General features: G+C 46.7%; 1 protein-coding gene and 1 long non-coding RNA gene across 2 annotated transcripts; both read left to right on the top strand.

The window, feature by feature from the left end:
- Window positions 1-1,068: 1,068 nt before the first annotated feature.
- On the top strand, window positions 1,069-1,724 carry LOC125546343 (uncharacterized). Its single transcript, XR_007300605.2, has 2 exons — window positions 1,069-1,261; window positions 1,366-1,724. It is a non-coding gene; the product is annotated as an uncharacterized LOC125546343 (long non-coding RNA).
- Window positions 1,725-5,864: 4,140 nt separating this feature from the next.
- LOC147982478 (uncharacterized) lies at window positions 5,865-7,124 on the top strand. The gene has a single exon (XM_087516318.1). It carries the CDS (start codon window positions 5,865-5,867, stop codon window positions 7,122-7,124), a length of 1,260 nt encoding a protein of 419 aa, XP_087372444.1.
- The last annotated feature ends 5,998 nt before the right edge of the window (window positions 7,125-13,122 follow it).

Raw genomic sequence — 13,122 nt, 5'->3', positions numbered from 1 at the left:
AATGTGTAGCTATGCAGGAGGGTGTTCTGGTCATGTTTGATGAGAAGGACCTAGACCTTACGGTAATTATTCATTAACCATGAACACCTTTCTGCCATATTTCATTTTCAGCAATTATTTGAAAATCTGTGGTGGTGCACATACTTCAAGTTCCACCTATAGAATAACAGTACTCAATATTTTTATTGTGATTAATAAACAATAAAATATCAGTAGCCAGACAATATCTGTTGCTGATCAGTCATGACATCCGGCCATTTGAAATGAGGGTGTGGTGCCTAGTTATTTTACTCCACCATTTGAAGTTATGAGACTGGTGAAGATGAATTGATCATGTCCCGCAGGAGCTAGGGAAGCATATGATTGAAGTGGGGACTGGGGAGGCTTCAACATAAGAAGGCTGAGACAAAATCCGGCCCAAAAAACCCATTTTGATCAATGTATTTACCATTTTTTTTTCAAAACAGCACATATAGATGCATATAATATTGGAAATTCTTTCACACATACTTGTATATTTACATTTGCTTCTTCAGATAACAAAGTTTTTGAAAAGAGCTACCTAAAGTCCAAGCTCTGAATACTTTGGTGACGCTGAATCATTATTTCGATGGGAGTGCATTTCAGACATAATTTCCTCAATGACCACTTGAGTTTGTTTTCTTTGATTATTTTGGTGATTTTTTCCTTCAACTTTTTTCCATGAGAGAGGGGTAGTGGGACGGACGATGAAAGTGTGGCTTTACAGTAGAGATAGAAGATAGATAGAGATATAAGTAGAAGATAGAAGGTAGATAGAGATATAGAACAGAGATAGAAGATAGATAAATATGTAAAATAGGGATAGAAGATAGAAAGAGATAGAAGTAGAAGAAGATAGAAGTTAGATAGAGATATAAAATAAAGATACAAGATAGATACAGATATAAAGTTGGGATAGAAGATAGATAGGATAGAAAATATAGATAGAAGATAGATACAGATAGAAAGATAGAGATGACAATAAATCATTTTTCACAAAAGAAAGAAATAAGTGGACTAAAATTGAACGTCTGGACAACCCCTGCCAATGTCAACACACTCTCCTATAAATATGAACCATGGAGCATGCATTCGATCACTCGTCTCACTTAGAAGAACACCAGACATTACCTTAGATTCTCAGTAATGACGGCCAAATACATGAGGAACAATGTCCAAGGACTTGCACTGCTTTGTTTTGTTCTTGTGGTATGCTTTGCCTGTCTTGGATGCGCAAACGGTAATTAATAGTTAAAGTTCGTTTTATTTGGAAATAGATTGTTGGCTTACATTGTTTATATATCTACTAGAGGATAAGTCTGTTATTTCTTTTGTGTTAATCAGGTGAAAGCATAAACGACAAGGGGAGCAACGGGATGATCGAAGTAGTCCGCCCCCCTTGTTATAAAGACCATCACCAGCCCCCAGACCTGCAATATTGTTGTCAGACGGACAGGATATGTTGGGTAAACCTTGGGGAATGCTTCATAAACTGCCCGTGCAAGATTAATTGCCCACCGCCACCAGCAACACAGTAGTTGTGCCATCTCTCATTCTTTGGGTTAATAAAAATCCCAACCTTATGGGTCCCGAGATAATCATGTGTTGATCAGCTAGCAAATTTGCTAGAAAATTTTCTAGAAATTTGATCCGCCATTTAAATAATTAATAAAAAAACTAGCGACTTGCGCTCCTTCATTTCACCTAGATTGGTTACATATCATTTTACATTTTCCATACTTTTATCTCCATGTTGGCTTAATTGCTCTCCCAAAAGGACCCAAATTGAGCCTTTTGCAGTCATCGATCGCTGTTCATCTATCATTTGTGAGAAGCTGACACGGACGCATCCCTTGGTACAACTGTTTTGTTTTCTAGCCTTTTTCTCATCAACCCGTCAGCTAGAGACGGCCCTGCGAATTGATGATGTGAAAGCCTCTCAGCACCGGTGTAGCCGTGAATCACACGAGGACGATGATCGCCGGTAATGGTGTGGCCTTGACCCTTGAGGGAGTAGATTTTATACCGCGCGTGGTACTTGTCCATATGTATGTCATAATCATAAATAGCAAAAATGATGGTGTGGCATGTGTACTTCATTGAGCACCACGGGTGGACTACATCGTCGTGACCTGGACAACTCCGACCGCACGGACACGTCTACCCGAAAAGCTCTCTGGCGCTCCTGCTATGTTTTCGCGATTGCACCATCTGTATGCTGGGCGATGGGAGGCGCACGACCTTCTGGCGCGACGCGTGTGGGGAGAGTGGGTGGGAGCGGAGGCTCCTTACACTCCAACCGCACCAACGCCTGTGTTGCAACTATTCTCCCGCACATTGAAAACCACCTCCAGCACAGGCTTTCCGCGGTCGCGCACGCTGAGCTTGGCAATCTGTGTGCACATGCCCGCGCCATTTGGGCTCTGGCCGTGCCGGGTGCGCCTGCTACCGCATATCGGTGGAAGAGAGGTGCCTCCACAGCGTCCCCGACCATCCAGCTCAAACTCGCTTGCACGTCATGGTCTGCGTCACCATCCATCCTATGAAACGTCTGGAAGAGTCACAACAACAAGGTCTTTCGTGATAAGCATTCTGCCGCTCTCTGTTGTTGCACGCAATATCACCATCCTACTGTGCCGGTGGCGATGTTCTCGTTCGATCTGTAAATTGATCCTGGAACAATGGGCATAGAGTTTCACGGCGTTGCCCTAGCTAGAGTGCCGTCTGTGGCCTCGATTGGCCCGGTTCCTGCTATCATGGTGGGTGCCGCAAACCTTTTAACTCTGGCAATTTGTTGGTATGTCGGCTAAATAAAAATTCAGGTGGGCTTTTGCTCCCGGTGACGTTTCAAAAAGAAATTTAGTTTAGGGACTTAGAAATAAACAGTTAATGATGGGAATATATATTTAAAATGAGAATGGGGAAATTGTAATTCATATGTGTATTTTTTTGCATGGTAACACGTGTTTCATTTATATCATATAAGGATCATAGCACAAGCCGACCTGACAAAACTGAAAAGAACGTAGTATGCAAGCCTCTGTACGGAAGAACACCATCCAAGAAAGAAAGTTACAATTCAGACCGAAGAATCCTCTGAGCTTGACACCAACGCCCGTCACTCTGGCAGTCACTACAACAACCATGAAAGAAGAAAAAAATGACGGATCACCATCTCACCTGAGCTCGATGGGGCTCCATCGCTGATATGCAGCTTTGTGAACCTCCAAGGTGGCTCGTCAAAGTGAAACCATTATCGTTGAACGAATCAGACCGAAGCAACAATCCGGACACGCCATCGAACTCCAGATCTAGCACCCCTACATGACAAAGACGTTGGAGGAGGAAACCATACCTTCCATCGACGAACCACAAACTCAGCACACGATCCACCATCTTTCATAAGCCCGTCGATGTAGACCACAATTTGCATCCGCTCCTGCACTACCTCCAAGCTTCGCGCCGTGCTGAAGCAAATGCCATCGCAATGGCGGAGCCAGGATTTCCGACATGGGTATGCGCAGTAAAGATTATTTTTTGCTTCACAACAATGTAAGAAATAAAAAAGTTCATAATAATAACACTGAAACTATAAATTATTCTTTGTAGCAATAGTGTCTTGAATAATTCAGTTGCATTGCAACAACAAGGAAAATCAGAAGTTAACTCTACGATCACCCTTTTGGAAGCAAGAAATAACAACATTGTGGGCAATCCTACAAATTCAAATGTTCAAAATTCAGAAATTTAGATGCATGATATTCACCTTGTTTTTCTTGCACTTCTTCTCAGAGAAATCAATTGACTCGATGCCGCGCAGCGGCAGTTTTTTTTCTATTGAGAAATAGCGCAGCGGTAGTCGAATCGAAGGATGAAGGCATTCCTAGTCGAGATGTCCGAAATCACTAATTGAGGAGTACTTGTTGCAAAGAACACTCCACTTTCCCGGGTCGCGACAAGTGGCGCACATGCAGCACGCCACTTGTCGCAACCTGGGAGTTTTCCCTTTTTTTCGTAGATCCGTTTATTCAAAACGTTTTATCTCTTAAACCGTGCGTCTAAATCTCAAACCGTTTTCACCATTGGATTCCTCACGTCGAGATCTTCAAAACTAGATCCCATATTGATAGGTTTTGACAAACTTTTTTTTCACGAAAAAACCGGACGAAAAAAACTGGGCGAAAAAACCGAACCGGGAGCACGGTTTTTCCCCTTTCCGAAAGAGGCATGCCCGTGCCTCTCGCAAGATCACAACCGTACCTCTCGTGAAAGCAAAACCGTGACTCTCGTGGAAGGAAAAAAACAGAAAACACGTTTTTTTTCGTTTCCTAGAGGCACGGCCGTGACTCTCGCGAAGGCACAACCGTGCCTCTCGCGAAAGCAAAACCGTGACTCTCGCGAAAGAAAAAAACAGAAAACGCGTATTTTTTTCCCTTTCCTAGAGGCACGGCCGTGACTTTCGCGAAAGCACAACCGTACCTCTCGCGGAAGCAAAACCGTGACTCTCACGAAAGAAAAAAAAACAGAAAACACGTTTTATTTTTCCCTTTCCTAGAGGCACGGTCGTGACTTTCGCGAAAGCACAAGCGTGCCTCTCGCGAAGCAAAACCGTGACTCTCACGAAAGAAAAAAACAGAAAACGTGTTTTGTTTTTCCCTTTTCCGAGAGGCACGGCCGTGACTCTCGCAAAAGCACAACCGTGCCTCTCGTGGAAGCAAAACCGTGACTCTCGCGAAAGAAAAAAAAACAGAAAACACGTCTTTTTCGTTTCCGAAAAGCACGGCCGTGACTCTCGCTAAAACACAACCGTGCCTCTCGCGGAAGAAAAACCGTGACTTTCGCGAAAGGAAAATAAAAGAAAACGCGTTTTTTCACGCTTTCCAAATTTTTTTTGAGCGAAAAGCTAAGAAAGACCGGGAGGAAAACCAAAACCTCGAAAAACCCAGGAAAAAAACCGTTCGCGTGCGGAAAAATAAAAAAAAATCCGAAGAGAGCGTCCAGAGCACGACACGTGATGAATGGCTGAGAGAGCGCCAAGTGGCGCTGATCGTTGCGAGGCTCCCGAAGGAGCGCTAGTTAACTAGTTACTCCCCGAGATGTCTCAATCGGCCAGCCGCCAGCGTTAAGTCTCAAAGGATAGGGCCCACTATTACTAACTAGCAACGTATCAGCCCGACATTGGCCCAAGTGGCGCTGGGATCGTTCTCTTCTTCGTTTCTCTGGTCTGTATGTACAATTAGACTGCCATGTGGTATACAAAGGCATATAGCATATTGATTTTTTTTGGCAAAAATAATTGGGTATGCATTGCATACCCTTGCATTAGCCTAGCTCCGCCCCTGCCGTGGGCACAAGTCCACCACGAGGATGCTGCCACCGCCACACCATACTTGTTTGAACATATTGGTTTCCAAACTCATTCCCAATCGTAGGACCGATCGCCTCATCGAGGAAGGACCTGAAAAATATTTTATTAAGTTCCGTCATTGCCACCACCAAAGAGACGATGAACAGCCAAAAAACCTAGAATACGAAGGCCTAAAAATATTCACACGCGATGAATCCGGCAACCCCCTCATCATCAACGACCGAGGTCGGTCGACGGAGGGGAGCCGCCGGAGGACGGCGTGGAATAAGGAGACGCCCTCGCGGCTGCCGCGAGATTGCCTGGTTTTTTCCTGGGGAAGAAAGAAAGGCGAGCTGAAGGAGGCGATAAGTTGCCTTCGTGTAGGAGTAGGAGTCGGACACTCGGTTACCAAATAAACCCCACGCGCGCTTATTTACACCCTATACGCGTCAGCGGTAGAACCCAACAAATAGACTCTCGTAAACGAGCGTGATCGATGTCGGCGCAGATGGCAACCGCCGCCTGCGACGAACGGGAAAACAAGCGCGCGCATACGGCCAGCCAGTGCTGGTCGGCCACTTACCCTGAAGATCTCCTCGTCCTCATCTACAACATGATCACCTCCCCACGCGTCCGCACTTGCTTCGCCGCCGTCTGCCGGTCATGGCGCGCCGCCGCCCGCGCGGCACCACCTCTGCCGGCGGCCCCATGGTTGCTCCTCTCGCCTTGCGACGACACCAGGATGAAGGCTCTTTACTGCCTCGAGGATGGTGCCCTCATGGACTTACAGGTCCCCAAGATCATCGGCGGCCACCACGGGGGCTGGGTCGCCTTGTCCGTATCAGGTCTCGTCAGGATCGTGAACCTTTTATCCGGCGCCGAGGTGGCGCTCGACGAGAAGAAGGCGACGATAGTCTGCCCGAGCCCACACCATGCCCGGGGCAAGCAAGTGGTCATCTTGAGAGTTGTCTTCTCCGTGCCGCCCACCTCGCCCAAATGTATCCTTGCCGCCGTGACACAAAATTGTGGCATCGCGCTCTGCAGACTTGGTCGTCCGAACAATGGCTGGACGACACAAGGATGTCACCAGTATTATAACAGAGAGCTTGTCGATATCACATTTTGCAATGGTGAGCTCTATGGCCTATATAAAAAGAGGAAACTGGTAAGGTTTATGATTGGTGTGGATAAGGATCGTGCCCCAATGGTCACCGCGAAACACGAGCTGGACATGCAATGGATCAACCGCACCATCCCTAAGGACGACTGCTGGGACAATACTAGTTACATCTTCAAGCTAGAGGGCAAGCTTGCGATGGCGTTGAAGACCCGGTGGTTGCCAAACATCCAGCCTTTCTTCAAGGTGTTCAAGCTTGTTGACATCTGCACGGGCAAGTGCAAGACACATTCCAGGTACAACTGGCTCGAGGTCACAAGCTTGGATGACCATGCATTATTTCTGGGGAAGTCATTCTCTAAGGCGGTGCATGTGTCATCGAAAAATTGCAGCGGCGTGGAGAGAAACCGTATCTATTACACGCATCATTGTTGGATAGGTCTAAACACCGCCATCCCTAGTGACAAGGTATTCTTGAAAATCTCAAACGACAGCAGCAGCATGACGTGCTACAAGGAAGACGACTCGAAGAACACCATCACCCACAATGACGTTGACGTGAAGAGGATCATGTCGGTAGGTTACTTCGTCCAGGGTGGTTTAGATGGTGGCATGTGGATTCTACCTCCACATGTCTAGCTAGTCTAGACTGTGCTATTAGCACATTAAACTGTCTATAAGAGACATCATGTACTTATCTAGAGAAGTAGTAGAAAGGAAGAATATAAGACATATAACAAGGTTATTGGTCATTTTGTAGACAGACGGTAGTAGTCTTATAAATGGATAAAAGATTCAACGGGTAGCTCTTTTTTTGTGAGTATGATGAAGATCTGGAATATATATTTTGGATGAAAACAAAATCTGTGGAAAACTGAATCCAAATACTGGGTCGAAATCTTTGTACTCTTACCAACATGGTATAAAGTACCTGAACTTTGTTTGTGGGGCTTCTGAGGTTTTCCAAAACAATAGAGCTCAAGAATCTTGTATTGGATCGCTTTTTTTTTTTTGAAACGGAGGCAAAAGATTTGCCTCTTCAATTAAATAAGGAAGAGTAGAGTTTAGAATTTTACAACGCACTCACAAATAAGCGGCATGACAATTACTCGTACAATATGATGTTCCCTAGCTTTCTTGCGCCAGCAGTAACCCAAAGTTTAGCATCTAGTAAAATGTTGGTTAGGAGGACCGGTGGTGGTGCGCTTTTTTGACGGAATACTCGGGCGTTTCTCTCATTCCAAATGGTCGAAGAAACAAGCATGGTGAGGGAAGCCATTGCGTGGCGGTGAGGGTTGCGGTCGTCGGTTCTTTTTTGCCACCACTCAGTGACGGTTGCTTCTAACTGCCAATCGGAGGTATTCATGTGCGTGAGCCCAAGCCTCTCGATGATTGATCTCCAGAGCCTAAGCGTGTAACGACACTTGACAAAGAGGTGTATCCCCGTTTCTTGTTCTCTTTTGCAAAGCGGGCAAGGGCCACAGTTTGGCCAACCACGCTTCTCCAAACGATCGGCAGTCCAAATCCTATCTTGCAAAGCCAACCAAGCAAAGAATTTAACCTTTGGAGGTGCCCAAGCCTTCCACACCATGCGGTCCATGGGGGACAGAGTCAGGCCTAAAAATTGCGCTTTCTAGGTGGTGCTCGCCGTGTAGATCCCATTATTCGCATGCTTCCAGATGATGTTGTCTTTGGCTTGCTCATCAAGGTGGAAGTCATGCACAAGCATCCAAAGGTTAAAGAATTCCGAAATGTGGTTGATGGAGATGGCAGTGTCATGCTTGATCTTGAGGATCCAAGCGTTCCCCTTCAGAGCCTCACGCACCTTCCAATTCTTTCTCTTCGATGCCTCATAGATTAGAGGTGCAATGTGTTGACACCTGATTTTGGCAAGATACAGATTGCAATGAAGATGGTCTCGAGTGAACGAGTTTTCAGCATAAAAATATTCACGTCACCGAGTGTAACCACTTTGATGTTTCGGTTATATTCATTCGACTTTATCTTACGGACCGAAACTATACTCCGAGTGGCATAATTCAATGTTCCGAGTGGTTTTTGACCAATCACATCTTCAAGATGACCTCGGATGAAGGAGCACTCTTAAGGAATTGTCTTCATCTCGTCGAGGCAATCGATTTTGATATATAAATCATCTCAATCCGAGTTCATATGCAAAAGTTAGAGGCAATATACTGTAGACCGAACCTCAAAGGAAATATGGCGCGAGGTGCCAGACACTTGTCTGATAGGTTGCGCGAGTAATTCGGATGTCAAGACGGCCTTGAATCGAAAAACCTTCAACACGGAAAAGTTTCGTCTCGTCGAGCCGATTGATTTTCATATATAATTCGTCTCAATCCGAGATCGTATGAGGCCTGGAGAGACAAATCAAGATCAGGCTATGTTTTCAGTCGAAAATCCGAGTGAAAAGTTACCATCCGAGTGAAAAGCTTACGGTCGAGTGAAAATTTCCCGGTCGAGTGAAAGTTTGCTGACCGGATGAACTTATTATTATCCAAGTGGAAATATAGTTATCCGAGTGAAAATATGATCATCCGAGTGAAATTGTCGTTCAGGTGAAAATATTCCGAGTGAAAAGATTACCATCGGGACGAAAACTTGCCGATTGAATAAGATAGTGCCTTCCGAGTGGAAATATAGTCATCCGAGTGAAAGATTGTCTTCCGAGTGATAAAGTCCAATCGGACGATCCGAGTGAAAGTATCTAATATCCGAGTGGATGAGCTCAAGTCCGAGTGAAATTGAACATGTGCTCGAAAGTTTATCAAAATGACCTTGGATGAAGAAGTGTTCAATACAGAAGTTGTGCGTATCATCAAGACGGTAAACTTTGATTTTGGAGTCATCATCATCAGAGATAATATATAGCCTACAAATTCACTACGAGACTCGGATAATCCAGTCTACTGCAAGACCGAGTCCGACTGGAAGATAAAGATGACCTCGAAAAGTATTCAAGATGGCCTTATTTGAAAAAGTGATCAACATGAGAGTTATTCGTATCGTCGAGGCGCACAAGTTTGATATTTGGGCCGTCTCGATCAGAGATCATATGCAAGCCCGGCGGCCCGCGCAAGAAGGAAGACACAGTTTGGGCCAGATTCAGACTGAATCCGAGTTGGAATAGAATTAGGACTCTAGGACGTGAATTGATGTAATTTTTCTTGTAAGGAAAGCCTAGATGAATCCTTTACTTGTACGGGAAGTCCAGCCGCCTCTTATATATGTTGGGGGTGACGGCCGATTAAACAACATACAATCGAACAAATCAATATACTACTTTTTCATCTACGTTTTATCTCTCCACCGTTTTTCTATCTCGTTCTTCGCTATTCTTCGTGTTTGAGAGCTGCGAATCCCGAGGCTCTAGGGGCGACGGAATCGACCTAGGGCAGCCCATAGCCGCCGCACTCCCTGACGGGGTCCCTCCCGGGGGTGTGGGGTTTTCGGGTCTGCAAAAGCGTCCGTCGACTGTCTTGCGTATCGCGCTGTCGGTCGGGTCTCCTTCGACGTGAGCTGCGGTGCATCACCCCCGGCGTCGAGGGTACACGTGACGTGTTCGTGTGTCAACACAATGTCCTTGGGCTTGCGCCCCAGGAGCCAAGGGGAGTCCCAAAAAGGTGTTTTGGCGCCGTCGCCGACAGTGATAGTCGTAGATGCATAGAAGAACTGGAGGTCCTCTTCAGTGCAGGGGTTGTCAGAGCCAACCCATAATCTGCGGGGCTCCTTCCATTCGTACCATAGACAACGAAGCCGCAACGCCCGTGCAAACTTGTCGGTATTGAGCACCCCAAGGCCACCATAATCTTTTGGTCTGCACACCATTTTCCAGTTGACCTTGCATTTGGCTCCCGTGGTCTTCTCTGCACCCGACCAAAGGAAGGCCCTCTCAATCTTGTTGAGTGTATCCAGAATGCCCTGCGGCACAATGAGAGGCGTGATAGAGAAAACCGCTTGGGAGGAGATGACGGACTTGACGAGGGTCGTGCGTCCGATAGGAGTGATGTTTTGGCCATCCCAAGTGGTTAATTTTCCGGCTGCCTTGTCCACCAGGTATTAGAAATCCACCATCTTTAGCTGCTAAACCAAGAGAGGTAAGCCTAGGTATTTCACCGGGAAGGAAGCACAGATCACCGGCATATTCCGAAGAATGCACTCAAGGTCGAGATGGTTGCAACGAATTGGCACGACCGGGCTTTTTTGGAAGTTGGTGCAGAGGCCCGTCACATCACCAAAGCCTCGTCAGATCGCAGCTAGGTTGTCAATGTCCCTCTTGATGGGTGCCACAAAGACCACATCATCATCCGCATACATGGAGGTTCTCATCACAGCTCCCCGGCCACGAAGCTTATGGAGGAGCCTTTTCCGTGTGGCGAGGTCCAATATCTTATGCAAAGGGTCAATCGCAAGGACAAATAGGAGGGGGAAAGGGGGTCCCCCTGCCTGAACCCACTCCTGTGCTTGATCGGAGGGCCGGGCACCCCGTTTAGCATGATTCTCGATGAAGATGAGGAAAGAAGTGCCGCAATCCATGCCCGAAATTTAGGCGGGAACCCTAGCCGTTGCAGGAGCTCAAGAAAGTATCCCCACTTGACTGAATCAAAGGCCTTCTTTATGTCAAGCTTGAGAAGGAGGGCAGAGGTTCTCCTCTTGTGTAGGCGCCGGGCAAAATTCCGAACGTATATGAAATTGTCATGGATGCTTCTTCCCTTGATGAAGGCGCTTTGAGCGTTGGAGACAAGTTCATCCATGTGGGGAGCAAGCCTGAGTGAGATAACTTTGGCAATGATTTTGGCGATGGCATGAATAAGGCTAATGGGTCTGTAGTCAGGAATGCCTTCTGCACCATCCTTTTTCGGTAGGAGGATAACATTGGCGGAGTTGACCCACTGCAAATTGGAGGTGTGCAATGAGTCGAAACGCTGCACAACCCTCATGACTGTATGCTTGATGATTCCCCAACATTTTTTGAAAAACATCCCCGTGAAGCCATCCGGTCCAGGCGCCTTATCACTAGGCATCTCTTTAATGGCAATCCAGACCTCGTCTTCTGTGATGCTATCATCAAGGTCTTGCAAATCATGAGGCTCGGTGCCAAGCTCCTCCCAATTGAAATCTTTGTTGCTCGTACCTCTCCTCCCCATAACCTCAGAGAAGTGGTCATGTATGATCTTCTCTTTTTCTTCATGCTCGGTCACCCAGCCATTATCGTGTTTAATCCGGTGAATGTGATTTTTTCGTCTACGGGCATTAATGCGCCGATGGAAGAACTTGGTGTTGGCATCCCCGTCCCTCAAGTTGGTAATCCTAGCACATTGACTTTTTCTGGCCCGTTCAAGCACAGCTAAGCTAATCACCCCACGCTTGAGCCTAGAGCGAAGGTCACGCTCCTCCGGGGATAGAGATCTTTGCTCTTGTGTAGTATCTAACCGGAGGATGACGAGAAGTGTTGCATGAAGTTGTATGCTGGCATTGGAGAATAGCTTCTTGCTCCACTCAGACAGACGGAGCGCTGTTTTTTTAGTTTACTGTGCAAAATGAGAAACGGCTCTGTGTGGCTCACGCGCTTGCCCCACGCCTTTTGGACCACTTCGTTGAAACCGGGCAGAGATACCCAGAAGTTCTCGAATTTGAAGGACCGTGGTCTCCTAGGCCCCTTGGCATCGGCAAGCAGAAGAGGGCAGTGGTCGGAGAGGGAAGACGATAAGGCATGCAACACATGTGTGTTGAAGGTCGTGTCCCACTCGGCGTTACAGAAAAAGGAGTCTAGCTTGCACAAAGTTGGGTTGTCCCGCTCATTACTCCAAGTGAAGCGCCTGTTCTGAAGGTGAATTTCCTTGAGTTCACACGATTGCAGGGATGCGCGGAATCAGTTGATTCTACTCCGATTTACATTTCTTTTGTTTTTGTCACACGCCCGGTAGATTTGGTTTAAGTCCCCAACGGCGAGCCAGGCAAGGCCTGACAAAGGCTTGTGGGAGGCAAGCTCAGCGAAGAAGGAATCTTTGCTCGCGGAGTCAGTGGGACCGTAGACGGTTGTTAACTTGAAGTACACATCGGTTGCGTTGATTCGGACCTTGCCAGAGAGGCAGAAGGCCGAAATTGTGATGTCAGTGATCTCGAGAATGCTGTCATCCCACAACAGAAGAATCCCTCCCCTGGTTCCCGTCGCCGGGCGCTGCGCAAATTTTTTGAGTCTGTTACCACCCAGGGAGGAGGCGACAAACATATCTACATTATCAAGCTTTGTCTCTTGTAAACACACAATTTGGCACGATGAGGTCGCAATTGTTGCACTCACAGTAGCCCTCCTATCCGGGCAATTTAAACCCCGCACATTCCAGCTGAGGGTGTTGACAGGTTGCATTATCATGGAGCACAACGAACATCACGTTGTTTAGTACAGAAGCCGAAAGAGAGCAAAACAGCATGGCCATGAAGACACTTCCCAGAGGCGTGAAAGCATTGGAGGGAAACTACCCAAAAGCATAAACACGTGCTGAAGACATAACCCACACGCACTACACGGACGGCACAAGCGCCTTCCAACCACAGACAAGGTAGTTTGCTTAACATCTGAAACTAAAACAGCCCTTACGAACTAGCATGGCGT

Source organism: Triticum urartu, chromosome 3A, assembly GCF_056163025.1.
Source record: "Triticum urartu cultivar PI428250 chromosome 3A, HENAU_Tu73, whole genome shotgun sequence".
Taxonomy (NCBI): Eukaryota; Viridiplantae; Streptophyta; class Magnoliopsida; order Poales; family Poaceae; genus Triticum; species Triticum urartu.
The sequence above is the reverse complement of the archived record's forward strand: the minus strand, read 5'-3'. Positions and strand labels throughout refer to the sequence as shown.

Excerpts from the sequence above, each read along its gene's own strand:
- LOC147982478 (XM_087516318.1), top strand. The coding sequence starts at position 5,865 with ATGTCGGCGCAGATGGCAACCGCCGCCTGCGACGAACGGGAAAACAAG.